General features: G+C 40.3%; 1 protein-coding gene across 1 annotated transcript; it reads left to right on the forward strand.

Annotated features, from left to right (window-relative positions):
• Nucleotides 1-1,015: 1,015 nt before the first annotated feature.
• On the forward strand, nucleotides 1,016-22,094 carry opn8a (opsin 8, group member a). The gene is made up of 5 exons (XM_026319283.1): nucleotides 1,016-1,026; nucleotides 1,455-1,531; nucleotides 18,073-18,366; nucleotides 20,267-20,592; nucleotides 21,702-22,094. Exons 1-5 carry the CDS (start codon nucleotides 1,016-1,018, stop codon nucleotides 22,092-22,094), a joined length of 1,101 nt encoding a protein of 366 aa, XP_026175068.1.
• Nucleotides 22,095-25,211: the final 3,117 nt, after the last annotated feature.

Consider the following 25,211-nt stretch of genomic DNA (forward strand, 5'->3'; position numbering starts at 1 on the left):
ATAAATGTACCTGTTTGTGTTTTTTAAAGCACTAGTACACAGATAAATTTCTTGTAATGATTGCTGTATTCAAAAAACTAATCTAATACTACATTTGTTAAGCAAACTACCAATCACAGAATTAATTTCAAATTCATTCCTTACCTTTTATCGACAATGCACTTTTAAGCAAACCAAGGGAACTGAATTATGAATTATGTTGGCAGTGTTTTCTATTTTCAGTCATCCAAACATTCCATTGACTTCAAAACGCCATGGGCCCCAACATATGAGTCTCTATTGTACAATGCATTAAAAACAGAAACTATTTTCAACTTTGATTTCGCACTTGCCTGTCTAGTGCTCAGCTTAGTGGTCAATCTTAACCACAGTGTTCAGCAGTAGCCCTGTTTGGCCCAACTTAACAAACCTCATTATTAGACAAGGGAATCTCTTTATGGCAGCTGCTTCTAACTGATGGCTCATTATACAGAATGGCTAAACACACAGTGCTTTCAACAGCAGAGACAGCCCAATACCAAACCTTGAGCTCGGGGAGCTGTTTAACAGATAAAAACGTGTGATCACATACAAGCTTTTTCTTTGCCCATATTGGATCTGCAGGACATAGTTTGTTGACCCATGGGAAGGGGGTTCACACCAATGCACACGCTACAACACACAAACACACGCTGTGGTTACTCCTGTGGCTGCTTAGCTCATTCAGACTCTGACCACCATCAGCAGCCCCACTGCCTCGCTGGCTCCCCATCCCTGGGGATCAGACAGCGTCGCTGGGCACTCACATCCTCAGCTGTGGGCAGAGAGCCAGCAGCTGAGGGTGAAGCAGGGGGATGAAGGAGAAATATGAGAGGAGTCTTTATTAGGGGAAAAAAAAGTGGATGTGAGGAGGCAAAGGTGAAGGGGAGGTCAGGGGGATTACATATCACGTATTTTATCATATACAAAAGTCCCAAGTCCGCCTGTCATCCTGAAGGCTGAGAGCTGAAGAGTAAACATCTGTGTGCTGATGGAGATGAGGCGATGGTGACATAGGCTACACTATGGCCATTGTATGAAAGCTTTGGAGGAGTTTGCCCATCTTTATGGTGATCACTCTGTATAAATCATATATATTTAAAGAGGAAATAAAACTAAAATATGTAAGGCCTACTTCCTGACAAAAAAAAAGAAAATTTATCTGACATTTATTTGCTCATATGCTTGTTTTCAAAGTTCTTCTCTAAAAAATATTACTCCAGCAAAGATGTCTGTGATTCAGCTTTGTCCACTATTGTTCTAGGCTCCCATCAAGGAAAAGAAAAAGCTGTGTCATCACAGGGGAGGCAGTGGAGAGGAGGGAGAGCACTAAAGTGGGAAATCTGGCTGGTTCCCAGGCTTGCCCTCTAGGCTGCTAATGCCTTCCTTTCCTGGACACACATCAGCACATCTAGTGTGTGAGAACTGAGGAATAGGAGGCAGCAAAAAAAAAAAGGGGGACCAAGGAAGAAGGACTTTGAGAGAGAGAAGAAATACAAAGGGAGCAAGAAAGGTAGGATTCAAAAAATAAAATCAGACAAGGAAAAACTTAAGTCTGACTTCCCGAGCACCTTTTCCTCACTAAAAGGTCCTGCCAACTCCACATTAACAGGGCAAAGCTGTGGAAAGTTTCACTCCTCTCAGGAGGGTCCCCTTCTCTCTTCACTCATTTTATTTCTGTCTATCTGGCCCTTGAGTTTTTTGTCCTGTTTTAGGAAAATTCCGCTGGTGGTAATGGTGTGTGTTCCTGCAGGCCCTGCAGACCAGCACAGAGGCAAATTTCCAGTTTGTGTTTATTTTAGGCAAACAGATCAGTTGACACTTCATCCATCTAGTTTACCTCTCTGTCTTGGATATTGACGTTCTACCAAGCACTCAAGTGGGCGTTTGGGCTCTGAAACTTGACCACACCTCAGCCCAAAAATCCAGACCTGCCGCCTCCCTCCTTTAGCTGCATTTAATTTTCAGCATCTTGTAACAGAGTCTTTGATATCAGGCTTGGGGCCATGAAGGAATGAGAGATGGAGACACAGAGAGAGACATTTGCATAGGCTTGTTAAAAGTCACCAATTAGGAAAAAGGCCTCACACATAGTGGCTTTGGCTTTGCCAGACCATTATCTTAAATCTGGACAACATCGCCATCTACAGGAGAAAAGCAGGAATGAAACCAATAAAAAAAAATCTTTTTTAATTCTACCATATCTCAGGGCTACCAACAATTACTATAAAATGAGAAGCAACATTAGATTTTTTTTTTTTTTTAATATCAACATACTCGGGTTTAGATACTAGCTCAAAAATAAATGTCTTGCTCCATGGCCTCCTCTGCTCCATGTGGCGCTCTGACTCCATTCTCTATTCACGACTGCGGTAAGGGCTGGATGCTGGCCTTGTTTGTTTAGCCAAGAGTGTGGACGCCCACCCACAGGTGCCAAAGGTACTGTGAGTACCATGCCAGCTGTTTTTAAGCCACAGCAGTGCCTGCACTGCTTGGCTTCACCTTGCTTGACTGCTTGATCTCACAGGAAGGGAGGAAGTGGTTGAGTTACCCAGCAGCAAATTTGAGGTTTATAAAGGGAGAATGCAGTATAAAAAAATCCAAGTGCAGTTGTGCAGTTTCCTTTAGCTCAGCAGCTAGCCAAGGTGATGTACTTCATCCTAATATGTAATTCTCATATGGTCATCAGTTAGTATTGGGTTTCTCTCAACAAGTATTAACACAGTGGAGAAGAAATGTAAAAAAAAAAAAAATGTTTTTGGTGTTATGATTCACTGGCTAACTTAAATACAGTACTGTGCAAAGGTTCAGGGCACCGGAAATATACAGGGGATGCTTTTAAAATAAATTACATAAATAGTTTTTGATTATAAATTAACTTCATACAAAGTGCAGTAAAGGGAACAAAACCTACATCTAATCAGTATTTGCAGCTCTCTCCTTCACCCTTAAACCAGCAGCAGTTCTCTCTGGTTTGACCTGCACACAGTTTCTCCTGGTACTTTGCAGCACCTCGGAGAAGCTGCCGCAGTTTTTCTGTAGATTCAGGTTGCCCCAGTGTTTCTGTCTCTTCCTATGATCCCAGACTGACTCCACACTGCAAATATCAGGGGTCTGTGGGGGGTCAGACCATCTTCTGCACTCACACAAGAAGTGCCTAGAACCTAGATCATTTGGACAGTACTGTAGAAAAATGAAAGGCAGGTGCTCTAATTTCACAGATGCATGATTGCCTTGTAAAGTCCGACTCATTACACTATTAATCTGTTATTACCTGTTTCACACCAGAGAACCACCCACAATGATGACAAGCAGGCAACAAAGATGCACTGTGAGAACTATAATCAGATAATGCTGCTCATGATATCAGTCAACACCCTGGCAAGCTAACAAATAAAACAGCCATGGTATAACCGGTGGGGTAAACACCTTTGTATTTCTTATGATAGCATTAAGCTGCATTTACTTGAGATGTGAAGTCAGTGTGGCATGTCTAGCATTTGGATTTCATGAAAGCTTACCTTAGCATGGTCCTGTCTTTGCCAAGAAGTAATTGGAAGAGGGAGTGAGGTAGAGAGAGATGTCAGCTTTGCTTTGCTAGTTATTGCCAGTACAACGAAGCTCAGTTCACACTCAGCTGTGGCATATTTGGAAAACTTCAAGCAAAGCAACGAGAAGGGGGAAAAGGCTTTTAAATCAGTACCACTCTTCAGTAAATTACAACCCTGCATTTTTAATTTCCTCTCTCCATACAATGTTATTCATTGGCATCCAAGCCAAACATGGGCCCCTGCAGCCTGCATAGCTCTTCAGGACAAACTGTCCTCTCATGCAGTCGCTACCTGTCAGGAGCACAGGGGCGTGACAGAAAAACACACATTCCTTAATGTAGAGCTGAGAGGTGTGTGGGATGAAAACAAAAAACAGAGAAAAAGACAAATACAAATCCAAACCACTGAGTGCAGATTTCATTTATAAAAACGATTAAGCGCTCCAAAATCTTTACAGGGGGTTTGCGAAACTTTAAATCGGATCACTGATAGAAGTCATTTTCAGTTATTTTAATATGTTTGTCCAAAGGCATAATGTTGTCGAGTGGCTTCCACAGTTTAAGAAGATCCAGACGTAGAGCTAAATGAGTCCAAATTCGGATGCAACAAAAGTTTTGCTGAAGATACAAATTGCTGCCATGTCCAATGCTGAATTCGTGGATGCGTACCAATAGTTCATGGCAATAATATCCCAATTACACGCTAAGAAGAGAATGTGCATACCCAAACATGCTTAGTCCATGCCTCAGGAAACTGTCTCAGATCCTCTAACCACTAGAAAGAGACAGACTTGGCTGCTGAAATAACATTAAGAGTCTGTTACTATAATAGCAAAGCCTCATTTGTTAGCATTACATATCTAAATACCATCTGAAAACCATGGCTCATTCTGATTAAGCAAGGTCTTGTACCAGTGTTACAACAGTATTCAAACTGTTTTATATCCAGAGTAATGTGTAGGTCCATTACCCTATATTTCCTGATTACAACCAGGCAACCCTCCAGTCTGGAGCGGTTTCATGTTGCATTGAGCAAATGTGTTGTCAAGTCTAAAAAAGGTTTTGTTTTACTCCTTCCTGAAACATTAGCATCATGCAGGAGCAATACTGTTGCAGAGGTGTTTTGCTATCACAGTATATCTGTTTTTGTCATCAGGTCAGAACACTGTAGGGCCGCTAGACAGAGATGTTGAACAGGTTTCAAACATGAAAGCGGATATGAGATCTCATTTAGTCTGCCAGACTAATGTTAGCTGAGGTTCTGCCTATTCAGCTGTTTCTGTGCCACACAAGGTGATAGGGTAAAGCACCTGGCTTTTGCTTAGACAGACCTTACACGTCTATGTAATCCAGAGAGACAGTGAGAGCAGGGCTTGAACTTCTCATTAGAGTTAGCCTAGAACACAACAACATAATCATATCATTACCCTGAGGCCATTCTGCCACATTGTTGTTGCGGGTGGGAGACATTGGATTTGATTTCAGCAGACTTAGCTGACCTCTGCTTCATGGCCCTCCAGAACAGGGGAACTACAGCAGGCAGCCTTCCACGCTGGCAAACAGCCTAGCCAAACATTTTAACTTTCATAGACAAAAACAAAATCATTTTGACTTTCTTTCACCCCATTTCTCCCAGTTCTAAAATAGTTTTTATAGAGCACAGAGAGGACATGTTTCTGCTAACTTTCTGGTTTTGCAGTTTTGTGCTGCTGTTGCAAAATTCTGCCAAAATTCTTCGCACATCCCCTCCATCTTTCGGGTCCAGCGTTGATTATTTTGCTTTTTGTCTTTTCTTTCCTCCTAAATATGTTATTCATCCTGTTCTGTGTGTCTCCAGGCACACTTCTGTACTGAATATAAAATAAACACCCCCCCGTCAGTAGGCCTTGACTGCATATACCTGTAACAATAAACAGCTGGGTTTCTGGGCTTGTTTATACTCATCTCTAGCCATTTGAGGACAGAAGCACAACAACAGGAACTAGACTGTGTGTATGGATTTGCTACACAGACACCCACTAAAAAGCACAGGGTTGGTGGGCGCTACTAGACCATGATAGAGCGGAGGCTGCTGGCAGGTAGTGTGCACTCTGTCTGGCGGAGTCAAGGTTTACCTTGGAGTGACACCAACCATCTGCATGTTATAAGGACTAAATTGCCAGCTTGATGTCCAGCAAGCGAGACAAAGCTGTTCCACATACAGTATAGAAGAGTGTGTGTTTGTGAATGTATGTGTATGCTTGTACAAGAGAGCCAAAGACAAACATATAAAGACAGAAAGAGACAGCAGATGCTGGCTATTAGGGTCAGTGCCATGGCCATTTTGTAAAACATTTTACTATTACTTCCTTTCAGCTGTTTTCTTGCTGTTTAGCTTTTTATTTTGGTCTTTGGTTTGGCCAACAATTTCTGTCTTGATTCACTTTTTACTATCTCATGGTGCTGTTTTTAGGTCCAACAGGCAATGGCTCTCACCAAAATGCTCTGTTGAAAACCGTGCACCCACCTACCATCAAATAGCTGACAGACTAAAAAAGCAAACAGCAATATACATCAGTATAGTAAGTATAGTATAAATTACAGTTTAAAACATTTTGCCAGGCGACCAAAGAGATATTACTTTTGATAGATCACGTTGAATAAACTAGTCTTTGCAGACCTGTAGCAGAACATAGAAAGTAAAAGACTAAATTCAGTTGCCACTGACTTTTCTATATAGCAATAACTACTTCAGCTTGGTTGTAGGTTAAAGTGTTGGATGCTGTGACATCACCGAAAACATATGTTGTTGATGTGCATCGTAAAACTCTTTAACATGTCAAGGCTACAGCTGCTACAATGACACAGGATGCACAAGGACTCTCAATGATCAGTACATATATTTCCCTGCAAGAGTCCAATGCAGGACCCCTCCCTGCTCTGTCTCATTCTCTTTTCTGTTTATCTTCTCTGTGCAAAAATAAAGCAGATATTATCATATAACAACCACTAAATGAACCCATACACTGGACACACGTTAAAAAAAAACACTGATGAGTACCAGTAAGCAGTGGAAGCTACAAGCTGGGGTTACACTCAGGTAACCTTGAGAATATGCACTTCATGCTGTAAAGTGTCTAGATGTAGCAAATTCACTAAATCTAGTTAGAGTTATGGGTTGGCCCACATGCAATCATCATGGTTTAGTCAGGTATGCAGTGAAAGTTTCATAAATAATAAGATGTCAGACAGGCGCCTTTAATTGAGTTGACAAGAAAATTAAAAGTCTTCATTATCCTAAATTCATTTAAGGGAAACAAACTTTAACAACACAGACAATCACAGAATGAATGCCGTTTGGCCAATCCCCAGGCTGCTCTGGGCCTCTGATTGGTTTTCCAGAAGGATGTGGGACTCACAAGTGTGGCAGCTGCTTAAAATAAAGTGACAATTTTTAATGGGGTTTCAAACCTCAGCGAGTCACTGCATCCTGCCAAGCCCCAAGTGATGGCATAAGTCCAAACCCCGGTTTTATCGAACAGGACATGGAGGAGTGAGCTTGTTCTCACAGCTCACTGCTATTAGAAGGCCTAGTTGCAGTCAACCATTTTCTAGAGTTTCCCATCAAGAGAAGCAGGAGCTTTTTATATGTGCCATACATGCACATATGCCCAGAGGCTTAATAAAGTGCATATTTCTCATGGGCCATTAGTGTGTTATAACTTCATGCCCCCCACAGCCATTTGGAAAAAACCTGGTCTTACTTTTCAGAATCCTAGTAGCCAGCTATGCAAACTCAAAATATTAATCTTAGCATAAATATTAGATTCCCACTAAGGTCAACATAATCCGACAATAAAATAAGTAAGCGGTGTGTGTTTGAAATCATGTTTTTCAAGAGAAAACTTTACTGACAGTAAATATCATCAGAAAATCATGTAAAGTCAAGTTTTTGTAGTTTTCACTTATTGTGTGACTCGACTGTGCTACACTGTCCCTGTTAGAGTCAAAGCAGTCTACAGTGAGATAAAAGAGACCTGAAATAGGTGTTCAGTCACACACACAGACAAGGGCTGATAATATATAACAAGAAATACAATTACTGTCTGTCTGGGCAACATTCCTCAACAGTATGGTCAATTTAGCAATTTTAGTGTCATAAGTAATCATGTTAAATGTCTCTTAAATGTTGTCACCCAGTGCAGAGCAGCCCTTTGTGGTTTTATTGCTTGGCCATTTTGAGCCATCTAATCATCTGCAAGCTATTTAAGATGTAAACAGGAGCTGCAGTTCATACAAGTCCCCAGTGTAGACCCACTGCTTCCATGTTTGTGGAATACTGTTGGTTAAACACCTTGTCAACACGTATCAGGTTACTCACATGGTTTCTCTTTTGCTCAAAGGCCCGTCGGCCAAATAGTGGAAGTGGATGCTGCGATGACAGTATCCTGTCAGGACCTTAGGTAGTGAGTGATTGCTCTGTTCACGTTGCATTTGACACCGAGTTAAGACACTTGTGGGTGACTGCTGGAAATATCATAAAAGTTTTAAACGAATGGTTGAGGCTCAATACTTTACCACTAAACTGCTGACTGACCTATCGCCTGATTAAACAGCCATTTACAGTAAGTGACAAAAAGATCTGGCATTAATGGTTAAAGGAATTTCTTAGGTAACAGCAATATGCCTGCTACTTTGTTAAGTTACCCAAACATAAATGCTGGACAGTTAAACCCTTAAAAAAAAAAGGCCTTTAGCAAGACACATACAACCTTTCTTTAACTTCTTTGCTATTTTTGCCTTGGTGGCAGCATGGCTCTGGGACCGGCAATATTGGTCTGTTGGTCAGTTGCTTGGACCACCACTTTTCTCCATACTAAAATACCACTTCTCAACTTAAATGGATTGCCTTTACATTTTGCAAGGACATCCATTGAATTGCACTGTGGTGATCTTCTGACCTTTTCTCAAGTGCCACAAACAGTTTCAAATGTGTGGTTTTGAGTAAAATGTCTCAGTCAACATTGGACAAGCCAACATGAATCTTGGTAACAAGTCATTATCCTTAAGTGCCAAAATCAGGTAAAAAATTCAAATATGTCAGGCAACCTCAGCTGTACTGAGGTTGGTGCCTTGTAGCAAATGTTAGCAGACAAACACACTAAACTAAATTGGTGAGTGTGGTAAATATCATACCTCCTTAACAGCATGTTAACATTATCATTCTAAACACGTCAGCATGCAAAGTTAGCATTTCACTGAATGCGGCACTGTTTCACAGAGGCTTAGAGAACAGCTAGCTTTACCTAACCCAACTGTTGTCTCAGACATGTTACACATCCCAAAAGAATCTGGAGGATTTATCAACCATATCAGGGCTAAAATCTTCCTTTTCTCCTGTAGTTTTGTCTAGGATTAAAAAAACAAAACAAAAGAAAGACTGTTATGGATACAGACAGAGAGAGAGCTTTATGAATAGAGAGACAGCAGAAGCTGACACAAAACAGTGTTGAGGGAGCCACACACATGTTCAAAGACACACACTGACACCACACAAGCAGTGCCTGTGAGTCCAGTTTGTCTGCGCATACCTCAGTCAGTGCCAAAATGATTAAACAAATACCCCCTTTGTGCGCAGCAGCCTTGATTAAGCTGAGATGTATGTACCCCTCTGAAAAAGAAATACAGAAAAGTGCTTTTGGTGGTGCCAAAATTCACTTGCCCTGTTAAAACATCACTGCTGTCAAAGTTGTTTTCACTTTCACATGGAAACTAAATTTATCATGAATGCCCTGAGCATTCAGCTTTTTTTTTTTTTTTCTTCTTTTAAACAGAATAGCGTGATTATTTTGGGGGAAAATAAATATTGAAACTTTATCTGCATTAGTGGTCACAGAATGCTGACACCAATAAATTTGACCAGGAGCTTATTTACATTGCCACAGCAGGAGCTGAAATAAGATTGTTGTGGTTTATTTAATATATTGTGGGAATAATCTAATACTAGCCCAACTCTGTTTATTAGGGTGTGTATCATAAAACATTTTATTTGTTACACACACACAGACACACACACACACACACACACACACACACACATACACAATATGGATATCTGCTGTCATAAAATTGTACAAGTGAGGTCCACTCAGTCTTCTTTAAAGTAGAATTTAACAACAGCATATGTAATTTCAGATAATGGCAGACTAGAGGAAAGCAACATTTTTGCCCTAACATTTAATCTACAACTGCCTTTAATTTATAAAAGTCAGCAATATCACACAACTGTTCATGATTATATGCTGTGAGTAAAAGGACTTAATGAGATGAGCAACCCTGCTCTCTAGTGGTGATATTCTGACTTGCAATATTTTAATGACAATTTGCTCTCACTGTACTTTTTACTGAAGTGTGGAGATGAAATGACAGCTTTGATGTTTTTTTTTGTGATTGTTTGAGTTACTTGAAAAAACACCAAGGGTTCAACCACTTTAACTGTGAATATTTAGCGGTTTCCTTTGTGTTCTATGATAAGACCATAGATATTTTGGGGGTTTCAGTTGACATCTTTAAACAAAGTGTACACAGTGTACACATTTTAGCTGTGAGAAAACAAGTGCTGGCCTTTTTAGTAATATCTCAAAACAATTATTGTCTCTTGAAATTTCATCTCATGCAGATTATAACGTGTAGACATCCATCTAAGCAGCATCTTCATGCTAATAATCCCTGACACATTCAGACTATGCCTTTCTCTGCTCCTTTCTCTGCTCAAGATGACAGGTCACTGAATAATGAATGATCCTCTTTTTAGATTCTTTTGATTTAATATTCTTCCAACAACTACTCTGAAAACTGTAGCAGAGGAAATTGGGCACCTACACTGTGGCAAATGTAACACTTTCTTAAATGTATCATTAATGAGAAATTCCTTTAAGGAGAGATATTACTATTCCACCTGGCCTGCTCCTCTTATACACTGTCCTCATTCTAAGTTGCAGCAGATGCTTTTTGAATGAGCAGATAAGTGTAAATGTCTACAGTGTCCATCAAGGACAGGCATAAAATAGAACAACATGTGCTATGCAGGCAACTGAGTCAATCCAGTCCACTAGAACACTAGATGGCCTCTTCTACTCAAAAGTGGAGCTCTGGAATAATAAAACATAGCTGCATTTGCAGATGTTCTAAAAGAAAGACAGAATTGAGAACCTCACCTTATGTTGGCCCAGTCTGAGACTGCTGAGTAAACAATGGTCTTCACCCTTCAGGAAAAGAGAAAAGAAAATCTATCACCATTTGAAGCTGAACTTCACAACCTTATTTTGAGGTTAATTTACTGATTAATCTCTCTTAGATCACTGAAAATCCTTTATTCTTACTCAGTACGGCCTGAAGCTTATGGTAGTGGCAGGTGTAGTGATCACACAGACCGCCTCAAGTTTAGCCTCCTGACCTCCTAACCTATTCCTTTCTAGGTTTTTTGGGGGGCCACCTTTAAGGCTTTCATATTACTCTGCCATTTTAGACCACAAACTCAGCATCCTGTGAGTCTAAGTGACCCTCATTTAGCTATGAAAATATGCATTTCCTAATACTTTTGATGCTATACTTCTGACATCTTTCCAGTACTACTCTATGCAATTGTTAAATGTTTAATGAAATGTAATCCATGTACATTAATTTGAGGCAAGTACACAAGCTGACAGGCCTTAAATTTCAAATGCATGCTAAAGAGCTCCCACAAACAATACTGACATGTTAGAATAATGTAAGAATAACGTTCACCCCGTGACCATTTTAGTTTGCACAGCTGCAAAATTAGCACAAAGTACAGCAGAGCGTCTTTACATTTTCAAGTACTAAGCCAAAAGTACTGAATTCATTAAAAACTTGGTCTTGACTCTATATGGAACGGTAACAGTTCACCCCAGTATCCCCAACAATGTATGTACTAAACTACATGGAAATCTATTCAATAGTTGCTGAGACATTTCACTCAAAACTACAAATATCAATTTTATGATGATATAATTGTGCATGATTACAGATGTTACACTCTGAATGCATTTTGTACCTCATAAAGAGCATGGGAACTCTTGTTATCTTTTACAGCCATGAAAAGGTGCAAAAATAGCTTGGACAAATGTGAAGAAGGTGCAAAAAAGGAAAAAAAATGCTGCAGGCTAAATCAAGCAGGGTCAGTGGTTCAGTTATCCCTTCACTCTTATACTTTGAAATTCAGAAATTTGGAAGTTAATTCAATTTGATGTACATACAAGTTAATGTCTTCAAGAATTAGACTCAATATATCAAAAGAAAAGTACACTGTAATCAATCCCCTTGTATTACAATGCACCCACTCACAAGAATACATACGCATTATTCATGGACATAGAGTGGCCACAACTGCACCACAAATCCCCAGCTCCCCAGTATTAATCCCATTCTATCTAATCTTCAATTCAATCTTCAATCTAAAATGTACTGTAACAGAAAATGAAGATTGTCTTTTTCTCATTTTTTATAATTAAAGATACAAAGAATTGATGTTTTGAATTAATTAGTGTTTGTGTGTGTGTGTGTGTGTGTGTGTGTGCGTGCGTGCGTGCGTGCGTGCGTGCGTGCGTGCGTGCGTGTGTGTGTGTGTGTGTGTGTGTGTGTGTGTGTGTGTGTGTGTGTGTGCGTGCTAGTTTTGGCTTGTGTTTGTAGCTGGATGTGTGTGTGGGAGGGATGAGGGGTTGTCTGTCCATCATCTGTGTGATTTTACAGTGGCCTGTCCATGTGGTGGCACTTCTTGCCTGTGAATCAGATGCTTCATCACACAGAGATAAGGGCAGTAGTGATAGGAAAGGCAGGAAACAATATGCTCAGTCTTGTAAAAATTCAGTTCAGGTACATTTGGGACTAGACTTGAGAATGTGTTAAAGGATTTTTTTGCTACTGGAAGTAATCTGTGTTTTTGTTTGTTGTTGTTGTTTTAAACCACTAATTGACAAACATGGATGAAAAATACATATCCAAACTGTCACCTACTGTAGATTTTTGGGCTGGACTGTACCTGGTGATAATTGGTAAGTACACTATTTAAATCTGTCTTCTAAGATTAATACTTAATACTTGCACAGATTTATTCTAGGATTCTGAAGGGCAAAACCTTTTCTTTCGAAATGGCTTCAGGTGCATTATGGTAAAACCCATTCAAACAGTGTGAGGAAGAATGATTCTGATACTGAACATAAGGAATGAAGCATTGTCAGTTTAGGTCTGGTAGTGTCAGCAAGTGTTGGTAGGACATATGCATAAGTGTGTGTGTGTTTATATACCTCTTTCATCACCTCACCTCCTTTGTTTCTTGTGTCACTTAGTGTTCCTTGATTGTCCAAACATCTTCATTTGTTGCCACTTCCCTTGGTGGTGTTATGAATTAGACCACAACAGATGATCTGTTACTGAGTTAGACAGTCATATGCCATCGAGAGGAGGTCTGCACTAAGATAAGGATGAGCCATCACCAGAGACATATCTTCAATCAGCAAATCAGTATTTTTCAAACAAGGAACTCAAATTAATAGTACTAACTCTATGGAACTACTGCACCTCTTTGAATACACTGCTTTGGCTTTAAAGCTCACACATCATCTCAGAGTTTTTTTGTAATTGCTATTTGCATTTAGTCAGTAAATTAATGAACTACACGATGAAGCCCTCTTGCATAAATGCATCTGTGTACATCTAGCAGTTATATTAAAAGCTGTCATTCACTTAAACCATACATTATACTATACATTATGCTTCCAATGTTAAGCATATAGACCTTATTTATTATTATTTTTAATTGCTTACACATGTGCGCCTCATGAGTAGGAGGAGAAGTCATCCAAGGGGAAAGCTGTCTGCCTTACAGAGGGCTTAGTGTTCACGCACTGACACACTGTGTTAAAATTATGTAGCTAAGTGTAAATCTCACTAGGGCTGCAGCTATCGATCATTTTTGAAGTTGAGTGTTCTACCAAATATTCCAGCGACTACTCGAGTAATCGGATAAAACGGACTTTTGTATTTTTAAACAATAATACTGTTGTGTAATACAAGACAGAAACGTCAACGTTACCTTGTGTCGGCTCCGCTGGGTGAGCTGGTCTGGTTCACACCTGGATGCTTTAGTAGTCAGCTTATTTGGTGCATCGCTTACTTGAAGTTTAACATGAATTACTCATTTACGTTAGTTCACTACTTCGTTTCCAACCGGATGCTTTCTGTTCAGATGTTGAAGCATTGACGCAGTGCTGTTGTGGTTCGCCTGTTCTACCTTACAATACACTCATTGCACCGTGTTGTCATCTTTTTTTGTTTGAAATGATCCCAAACTTTGGTCATTTTCTGTCTTTTACGGACAGTTTCACTCTCCGCCATAGCCCCAACTTTTATACCGAAATGTGCTGTGCGACAGTGATTACGGTCCGTGTGGAACAGTGATCCCAAGGTGGAGCAGGTCCGATAACGCAGGTGATAGTTATTAAACAAATACTCGAGGAAAAGAATTTGAATTTGCTTTGAGGATTTTTTGTAATCGAGTTCCTCGATTTACTCGAGTACTCATTGCAGCCCTAAATCTCAATATGTAGCTATACATTTCTGATGCAGCCACTTCACAGTATTGTGAAATAACAACAGAAGAAGGTTTACTGCAATAGTATGAAAATAATGTGCTAAACAACTGTTTGCCACACTGTTTTAGATTACACTGACATTTTTGCGGGGCTACATGTGGGTAGTTTACCGGTAACTAAGCAAATATTAAACACTTCACCAATATAAAAATAAACTAACACATAGACCGCAACTCAGACCTCAACTATGTCATTGTAAAGAGTAAATGTATAGAAATATACTGTTATTTTACTGACAGTAATATGTAATGCTAACAGCGACGTTAAACTCCATTTACATTTGATGTTGGACCAATGCAACCACAGGGGGGGCACAATCCAGTGTCTTCATGTGTCGATCCCAAGTCAAGGTAAATGCAGAGGGTTGTGTCAGGAAGGGCACCCAACATAAAATCTAAGCCAAATCAAACATGCGAATCACAAATATGACTTCCATGCCAGATCGGTTCCAGCCCGGGTTAACAACGACCACCACTGGTGCTGTTGACCTACAGGGTGCCAGTGGAAATTGGACTACTGTTGGTCGAAGAAGGAGAGGAGGAAGGCGTGTTCATAGGCAAAGAGAGAAGAGGAAGGGCAGGAGTGTAGGACTTAGAGTAGGGACTTTGAATGTAGGGACTTTGTCAGGAAAAACTAAAGAGTTGGCTGAAGAGAAGAAAGGTGGATACCTTGTGTGTTCAGGAGACCAGGTGGAAAGGTAGCAAGGCCAATAGATTAGGAGCAAGCTGTTTTATCATGGTGTGGATGGAAAGAGGAATGGAGTAGGAGTTATCCTGAAGGAGGATTTTGCTAGGAATGTTCTGGAGGTGAAGAGAGTGTCAGAGAGGGTGATGAGTCTGAAGCTGGAAGTTGAAGGTGTGATGTTGAATGTTGTCAGTGGTTATGCCCCACAGGTAGGATGTGAGTTAGAAGAGAAGGAGAAATTCTGGAGGGAGATGGATGAGGTGATTCAGGGTCTCCCTAGTGGTGAGAGAGTGGTGATTGGGACAGACTTCAAGGGACATGTTGGTGAGGGAAACAGAGGTGATGAGGAAGTGATGGGTAAGTTTGGTATGCAGGACAGGAACGCAGAAGGACAGATGGTGGTAGACTTCTCAAAAAGGATGGAAATGGCTGTAGTGAACACATTTTTCCAGAAAAGGGAGGAGCATAGGGCGACATATAAGAGTGGAGACAGGAGCACACAAGTTGATTACATCTTGTGCAGACATTTCAACCTGAAAGAGATCAGTGACTGTAAAGCAGTGGTTTGAGAGAGTGTAGCCAGACAGCATAGGATGGTGGTGTGTAGGATGACTCTGGTGGTGAGGAAGATGAAGAGGACAAGGGCAGAGCAGAGGACCAAGTGGTGGAAGTTGAAAAAGGAAGAGTGTTGTGTGGCTTTTAGGGAGGAGCTGAAACAGGGTCTGGGAGGTCAGGAGGTTCCTCCAGATGACTGGACAGCTACAGCTAAAGTGATCAGGGAGACAGGTAGGAGGGTACTTGGTGTGTCATCTGGAAAGAGGAAAGCAGATAAGGAGACTTGGTGGTGGAATGAAGAAGTTCAGGAGTGTGTTAAGAGGAAAAGGTTAGCTAAGAAGAAGTGGGACACTGAGAGGACAGAAGAGAACAGACAGGAGTACAGGGAGATGCAACGTAAGGTGAAGGTGGAGGTGGCAAAGGCCAAACAAATGGCGTATGAGGATTTGTATGATAGGTTGGACACTAAGGAGGGAGAGGTGGATTTGTACAGGTTGGCGAGGCAGAGAGACAGAGATGGGAAGGATGTGTAGCAGGATCGGCTTTGAGCCCCTTCTTGTTTGCTGTGGTGATGGACAGACTGACAGACGAGGTTAGACAGGAATGTCCGTGGATCATGATGTTTGCAGATGACTGTCATCTGTAGTGAGAGCAGGGAGCAGGTGGAGGAAAATCTAGAGAGGTGGAGGTTTGCTCTGGAAAGGAGAGGAATGAAGGTTAGTCGCAGTAAAACAGAGTCCATATGTGTAAATGAGAGGGACTCCAGTAGAACGGTGAGGTTACAGGGAGTAGAGGTGAAGAAGGTGGAGGATTTTAAGTACCTAGGGTCAACAGTCCAGAGCAATGGAGAGTGTGGAAAAGAAGTGAAGAGACGTGTGCAAGCAGGTTGGAACGGGTGGAGGAAAGTGTCAGGTGTGATGTGTGACAAAAGAGTGTCAGCAAGAATGAAAGGAAAGGTGGACAAGACAGTGGTGAGACCAGCAATGTTGTCTGGTTTAGAGACAGTGGCACTGAGACAAAGACAGGAGGCAGAGCTGGAGGTAGCAGAGCTGAAGATGTTGAGGTTCTCTCTGGGAGTGACGAGGATGGATAGGATCAGGAATGAGGACATCAGAGGGACGGCTCATGTTAGATGTTTTGGAGAAAAAGCCAGGGAAGCCAGATTGAGATGGTTTGGACATGTTCAGAGGAGGGACAGTGAATACATTGGTAAAAGGATGCTGAGGTTACAGCTGCCAGGAAGGAGGCCTAGAGGAAGACCAAAGAGGAGGTTCTTGGATGTAGTGAAGGAGGACATGAGGATAGTTGGTGTGGGTGAGGAGGATACAGAGGATAGGGTTAAATGGAGGCAGATGATTCGCTGTGGCGACCCTTGAAGGGAGCAGCCGAAAGGAAAAGAAGAAGAAAACATAGAGCTAATGTTGGACCTATATTCATTGAGGGTCATAAAGACAACTCTAAATGAGTGCTCCCTATCGAACAAATGTGCTTGTGTGCTAATACATTGGTGGTTTATCTGTCAGCTTGTGATCTTTTTTAGCCTCTTAGTGTGCCAAATAATCAATTGATGCAATTTTAATGCTTGACTAAGGAAGCAGACTCAGTCAAAATCTATTGAAAAGGATTTATTTTAAGTACCCAGCAGTTTCATCCATTCATCCATTATATATAACAGCTTACTCCTATATAGGGTCACAGGGATCTGCTGAAGCCTATTCCAGCTCTCTTTGGGTGAAAGGCAAACAGTTACACTGATTAGAAGAATCGTTTCAGAGCTACCAGAAAAAAGGATGCATAATCCTGCCTGAAGTGTGTGTGTGTGTGTGTGGTGTACAAGGTGTTACTCAAACTGTGGGGACCCAAATCTGGCCACAAGAGTGATGACCTGGTTCAAGAATTGAGTGATGTTAGTGTTAATATTAGTGTAAGGGTTAGGCGTGTTGTTGTTACAATAAGTCTTCAGGAAAGGAATTCAATCAATATAATTGATCGAGATAATTGATCCTTGCTCTTCATTTTCTATGTGTCCTTTCGCACACAGCTATAAGCGCCTCTAATTATGTGCTGCCTTAAGAATCTGAACAATTTACAGACATTAATGATTTTTGAATGTGGGACGTCATTAACCACAGAGAGGTGCTGCTCTCCTAGCAGCAGTGGCAAAATATGTGATAATTATTGTGCATGAACTTTAATTAATTGATAGGTGGTGGAGTATCACCCACTAATGAGTTCACAAGCTGTGAACTTGTGAACAGAAATTTCAGTTTGTCATTGTATTTTTAGTTGTATGTAAAATGGTGTATGAAAAATAGCTGTCACATAAATCCTTTAGCCTAGTGGTAAAGACTGTAACATAGTGTTAGGAAAAATTAATGATTATTAATTATTACATTAATAACACATTAAATCTCAAATAGAAAGATTATTGTAGCAAACTATATTATTCCGGTCTGTTGGGATCCCTGCCATTGCACAACTAGTGTGTGATTGTCACAGCAAACCCATTGTATTACTTACTGAAGTTGCTGAAGGTGTTTTGTTTGGTCAGATCATTGCTGCACATGCATTTTACATTACATTAAATAATCTCTTGCTTCTCCCTTTCTGCAGCCCTCCTGTCTGTTCTGGGGAATGTGGCGATCTTGGTCAGCGCAACTCGTCGTCGCGGCCTCCTCAAAGCTCCTGAGCTGCTGACGGTGAACTTAGCCGTCACAGACATCGGCATGGCCATCAGCATGTACCCACTGTCCATTACTTCAGCTTTTAATCATGCCTGGATTGGAGGCGACACCTCTTGCCTCTATTATGGCCTGATGGGTATGATCTTCAGCATAACCAGTATCATAACTCTGGCTGTGATGGGCATGGTCAGGTATCTGGTAACAGGAAGTCCACCCAAAAGAGGTAGTGTAATCTCAGGTTATTATTACTTGTATTTACTGCACCTTACTTGACTCTTGACAAGGATTACTCATGAGACTGAACAAATTAATGTGCCAGTCAAAACCAGAATAGTCTGCTGATGCAACAATAGACTTATATTCATTTGTTCTTGTATACAAAACAACGTCATTGCTCAGGAAATTACAATATTGTCAAACTAAGTATTCTTGTCTCTAGTTCTTTCTCTAGTTGTTATCATGAGTTATTTCATACAATTCATGTTGAAAATCTACTATTTGTGCTCTAACATGAAATCTGTTTGTGCCATAATCCAAAGCCTCTGATAAAGCAGCCTCACAACCTCCAAGCGTTGTAGCACTCTGCATTGAGTGTTGCTACAGGCTAAGCATAAAAGTGTGAAAGGATAATCACACAATAATCTGCTGGTGTTTTTCAACAAGTAAACAACCAGAAGTGATGACTACAATTAGCTATATGTCTTAGCACCAAATAAACACAAGCATGCATGCAAATGCCATAAATTCACTTATACACTTATAGAGAGATTATATGACGGATATGAAAAATGAAGATAAGTAAAGATAAATGAAGCAGACAATGCTGTCGCCAATATGTTGCATACAGTGACAGTAACTACTATATCCAGGTTTGAACACATAAAAAACAATGAATATCCAGTAGAATCACGTATAGTATGTTACATGGTTAATAGTTCCCTTTGTGTGCTTTTGTTAGTTGAAAATTAAATTAAATATATATATATAATATAAAAGAAGATGAAATACAAAATCCCACTTACATGAGAAAGTAACAAAATTATTAACATGATAGGGAATAAGGCAGGAGAACACAAATGACAGCCTGACTGATATCTGTCTACTAAAGGGGGATTCTTAATTCAGTACCCTGTCAGGATGAAAAGCATATGCTATTGCATATACAAAGGACCTTTATTTACCTAATTGATTATTGTGAGTTAACAACAGTGAGAGGCAGCCTGTAAGAGCTGTATGTGGATTCAGTGTTTACATTTGCATGGTTCTTTCTTTTATACTTGTATGTGGCATGTTGATGATTGTTTTTGACCCACCTGCCCTCTACAATTCAATGTGTGGACATTGTTTATTTTTAGAGAAGCATAATTCCAGCATTATGTTCCCTATCAAACCTTTATGTCAAGAAATAGTGTGCCCCCTAAAGTATGTAATAAGGTGGCAATCCTCTAAACATTCAACTAATATATGTACTTTAATTGTAATTGCTCCCTCACAAGTGTTTTAGTTGCCTAAGTTCATAATTGACTTGCTACAATCAATGGCTTTCACTAACATAACGCTGACCATAGTTGCAATACAAGGAGGTTTTAGAAAGAAAAAAAAAATGTTAAAATGTTTTTGGACATGACATATGTTGGTGTTAAACATGATTCATAGAATCCTCCAATCATACATTTCTGAGTTACAGTAGAGTTCAACCTGACACTTGGTCATCCCAATAAATTCCTCCGTATGTGCTTAGCTCGAATATCACCTGTATGCGTGTATGTGTGTGTGGGCGTGTGTTCATGAGTATGCGTGTGTGTATATGCTACAAAGTTTTTTTGAGAGCTCATGCAAAGAGCAGGACCTTTTCTAATAAATGTCATGGCCATTTACGTGATTTTTCTCTGACTGAACTGTAATGATTCTAAACTTTTCACTCACAGACTACTCATTACATGCTGTGCCATTAAAATATGTGATGCACACAACTACTTCCTACACTAGTTGCTGCTTATGCCTTTATAGTGCTAAAATCATAGGAAAAGAGTTGGCGGAGTCCAAAAAGGTACAGATTCCATATAAATCATGACAGTGATATATAGTTTACTAAACTGAATATAAAATCTGTTTACGCTCAGGCATTAACTTCCAGAGGAGAACCATCGGTCTTGTGATCACTGGAATCTGGCTGTATGCTGGTCTGTGGGCCTCGTTTCCTCTGCTGGGATGGGGCAGCTATGGGCCGGAGCCATTTGGACTTGCCTGTTCAATAGACTGGACTGGCTATGGAAAATCTTTAAACCACTCCACCTTCATCATGACTCTGTCTGTACTCTGCACCTTCCTCCCCTGTCTGGTCATCATCTTCACCTATTTTGGTATCGCCTGGAAGCTGCACAAGGCCTACCAGTCCATCCAGAGCAGTGATTTCCATTATGGCAACATCGAGAAGAAAATAACTCTTGTAAGCATGAGACAGTGAATATTTCATTTGTTCTGTTCCTTCAATTATTGAAATGAGTGCTCTCTGCACTGTTGAAACATTTTGACAAATCCAGACATGCATAGTGATCAAAAGTCATAGTCCTTATTGATAATAAAAAGCAAGTGCTAAATGATTTAAAAGTAAAGGAGGTGTGTGATATGTTTTATAAACTCCACAAATGAATGAATATTTGTCACATCATAACATAATGACTTTTTAGTTATTCATTTTTAAACACACCTGATAAATATTACTGTGTTACAAAGTGAAACTATAATTTATCTTTTTAAAACACGTTCATACTTTATATTACTCAAAAATTCCCTATGAAACCTATAGCTGGGAGACATTTTCCAGCAGCTGCCCTGTTCATTTGATGCTTTTTTATCTGCTGTCAAGTGGACATTTATTGAAGCTGTTCTGAAAGTGGCAGACTTGTTGATGTGCAGTGGGTGCACAGCAGATAACAACCTTGCCTCTCTATTTGTCCTGCTGCACTTTACAGTTGAAGTAACTTTTGAACGCCAGTCAAGAAAAATGCAGTTTTCATTTATTTAATTTTTTTTTAATCTACATGGACTGTAGCTCTTTTCGCCTCACCTATATTTCAAGTACCTGTCAGAACAATGGCCTGCTGATTAGTGCACATAACCATGGTAACACAATGATTTTAAGGTGCACCCTCTGACCCTCACTTGTGCTGAAGGACTGGACTCTTCCCACATACTAACATACTGTAGCAAAAGCTGAACTAAATAAAGGGAATTAATTATGCCCCATTATATCAATCCAGCTCCAGAATACCCATCATTAGTCTGATGAACACTTTCCAGAAGAGCTTTTTCTCTTTTTCAAATTGGCTGCTTTCTTACTTTTAAGCTAGACAGCATTTCACTAGTAACATCAAGCACATTTGACCAGCACTTTAAAAATTGCCAGTGCTTCACATTCTGAGAAATATGATTATCACACACTGTGTCGAGTAGTCAAAGCCAGTGGTCTAACTGAATACAGAGACTAACTTCCAAATACTCTTCTGATTTTCCTCCCTGCCCTCTATGTTTTGTCCTCTGCCCCTCTAACTTCAGATGGCTGTGATGATCAGTTCAGGGTTCTTTATTGCCTGGACCCCGTACGTGGCTGTCAGCTTCTGGAGTATGTTTCACCCCAAGGAGCAGGCTCAGATGACTCCATTCATCACCCTTTTACCCTGCCTCTTCGCTAAGAGCTCCACTGTATACAACCCTTTCATATATTTTATCTTCCAGCACACCTCATGGCACAGGCTACTGCACGTCCAGCGCCTGGTGGTTTGTTGTTCTCGTCAGGTCACTTCACCTGCTAAGGGGCTAAAGCTTGAAGGCAAAAGGGTCAAGACCTCTGACATCACCACTTTTGGAGATGGGACAGATGAAACCTGTGTGGGTCTAATGAAAATCTCTGTCAGACAGTCTGAGAGTGAGATATTGCCTTTGAAGTAACTTGAAGTTATTTGAATTTTTGCATATATCAGATTTTATTTTCTTTATCCTCACCTGCCTTATGCCTCCCATGGCACTTTCATACAACACAACACTAGTGCATGTCTGTATAAAGCTTCTGACTGACAGTCAATCACTTATTACCGACCCTTCACTGCTCTTTGTTATTTCTAAGAAAACTCAATAGACAATAGATTGGACTCTTAGAATCCAAATCTAGTATAAGAAAACCATGCTTCATTAGCCCAGCAAACTGAAATTGGAGCCAAAAGTTCAGCTTCACATTATTTTATTATCCATCAGGACCTGGGGGAAGGACATAGTCATATTTAGTATGTAATCATAGTTGAAAACATGAAAAACACATGGATGCACATGAAGATGTGGCTTATAGTGCAGGTGCTATTGAGAAGTGTGTCTGAACAGAAAAAAAAAAGACATACAGACAATGACAGTTGAATGAAAACATGAATAGAATTGCAGCAAAGATTAACGGTTGAGAGGAGAGGACAGAGGGCGAGGAGAATGAGAGCGGTACGACAAAGCACAAACAATAAAAAAGTATCCTCTTGCCTCTTTCCACTAACTGTTTGCTGTGCGCTTTTACCCTGTACTTCTGGAGTTGTGCTTTTGGGTCTAATCCAGCTCAGCACCATCACACGATATTTCACCTCTAACAGCCGGAAAAGCCAGTGACAAAGTTACACATGTGCAACATCATGTCTTCCTTAAAAGCTTTTCTGTGTACAAAAAGTGACCGCTGAAAGACACCCAAACACCCCAGCCTCACAACCCGCCTACACCTGTCACACCTTCACTGGGGAAAGAGCATGTGGAAAATTAAAATAATTTTCCTATTTGTCTGACATATCGCATGCTAACATGAGATTTTGGCCTTAAATATCTGTGTTATGATATTGTCTCATTCGACCTGTAGAACATCCTGTAAGTCAGAGTAAACACTTAAAAGGGGTTTTTTAATGGTTTGCTACAGCTTACACTTTTGTTGGTTTGTGGTCTCTGTCTGTTATTTGACATCTCTGTATTCAGCAGCAATAAGTGTGACTTAAATGTGATCAATTCCACTTCAGGTCTGGCACCAAAACCCTCTCTCTACCAGCTTTGGTATCTCTTTAGTGTGTTGTTTATCTTTTGCTTTCACTCAGTCATTAAAATGTTCTCAGCAGAGAAAGGTGCCATGATTAGGAGCTCTTTGGAAAGCAAAATTAGCACCACTGGCTGCCTGTTAACGCCCTCCACTTTAGTTCCACTACACCTCTTGATGACCCGCTCCCCTTCATTAATTCTTTCTAGGGACATATTTGTTTTTATTTGGTTGCTAATTATCCCTGCTGATTTCTACTTCTTTTGTTTCTGTCTAACTGTGAGTAAGGTGGGTGCACAGCTCAGAGAGGATTTTTAGATTATGGTTCCACCACCCTTGTCTTTGATACATATCATCATGGACTGTAGTCGGAAGCCAGTCTGGATTTTCTTAGATTTTTTTTAATCTTCTGTGCAACACAGAGATCATAAGACTCTTCATTGCTCATTGTGTAGACGAGGTTCTTTCACAGTAAATATGGTGGTGCTGACGATATGACCAAGAAAACAAAAACACCCACATTTCAAAGCAAATAGTCTTAAAATTAATAATGCAAATAAGAGCTACTTTACCTTGAAGAAGACTTTGGCAGTAGAGATGTGAAATCAACATCCATGAATGATGGAAACATTCAGTTCAAACAAGCAGTGTCTAACAGCTTCAGCAAAAAAAAAATCTGGGGACTCATCTGTTCTGTAAGATACCCTAGATATGATATGTCAGAGGACGGGGTGAGTCAGACAGGATTGCTTGATAAATCCTGATGTTGGCTTCATCACACTGAGATATTATGCTCATCACATTAGCCACAAAGTTAAATATATTGTACAGTTTCATGTTGTATTTGTAAACCAGAGGTCCTGATATGCACTGATCCTGAATGTGATCATAAATTGGTATTTGTTCAGGTGATACCTCAGAAGACACACCTCACCCGTTGGCTATGTCATCATTTTGTCACCCTTGCATCAGACAGCACTTTAATCAACACCTGTAGACTCTAAACACCTATCACAGAAAGACATAACAACAGAAAGCCCTGTTAATTACCGTCCCTTTGAAAATTGCTTCATACTCCTGCCTCAGAAAAGCCTAATAAACTTTGACAGCCTGGTATTATCACACTGTTCCTCTTCACACTCACCCACTCCTCCGCCCTGCACCTGGCTCTTAATCACTGACATCACTGGCAGGATAGCCTAGTGCGCAGGTGTCAACAGAGATGTAGAGACTCAAAATATTTTTAAATATCAGCTCAAACAGAAAAAATCAGTTACTCACTCCTGAAGATAAAGCTTTTTTTTTTTTTTAATTATTTTTGGATGTGTCACATCATTGTCTCATTATACTAGTTCACTGTCAAAAAGATAGATGTTTTCAATCTGACCTTATTACCTTCATTACAAAATAATTAGTGTTATAATTACAGCTCATGCAGAAGGAAGATCATTTAATTTATTTATTGAAATATTTATCTTTCTAGAAATAGGAGAACTGGCCCATTAAAGATCCACACACACACACTGCAGAGAATAAACACAGATCATGACCTCAGTCAACCTAACCAAACTGAAGTCAGGAAAATAAAACACGTGCAGCAGGAACAGTGAAAATAAACCTAAGCTGAGGGTGAGAATTGAGTGAATGAATCACACAGACTCTGCAAGGCATTAAAGACCACACACCCTTGTCTCAGCCACAGCTTTTAAAATATACAGATTTTACCCACAGGCTGTAGCGCTAATGTGAAACTACTGTAAAGATGAATGCGTATGTTTTTGCTATAAAGCGATTAAATGCTGATTAAATGCTGACTTGTGACTCTAGGACGTATGCCTGAGGTTTAAGGTGTTCTGATACTACTGGCTACTGTTCTCACGTCACTGATATAATTTCCATGGTGTGGACGGTAGGCCAGCCATCCATGTGTGCCCAGTGTGCCCTGCAGGTTACACCAGCGCGCTGCGCTGCGCCCTGAGGACCTCGCTGCGTCTCTGCTTCTTGATGACTTC

Source organism: Mastacembelus armatus, chromosome 24 (genome assembly GCF_900324485.2).
Source record: "Mastacembelus armatus chromosome 24, fMasArm1.2, whole genome shotgun sequence".
NCBI classification, from domain to species: domain Eukaryota; kingdom Metazoa; phylum Chordata; class Actinopteri; order Synbranchiformes; family Mastacembelidae; genus Mastacembelus; species Mastacembelus armatus.

Coding starts and splice junctions, on each gene's coding strand:
- opn8a (XM_026319283.1), top strand. Junction 1,532..18,072: donor ATACAAAGGGAGCAAGAAAG/GTAGGATTCAAA, acceptor CCCTTTCTGCAG/CCCTCCTGTCTGTTCTGGGG. Junction 18,367..20,266: donor AGGAAGTCCACCCAAAAGAG/GTAGTGTAATCT, acceptor GTTTACGCTCAG/GCATTAACTTCCAGAGGAGA.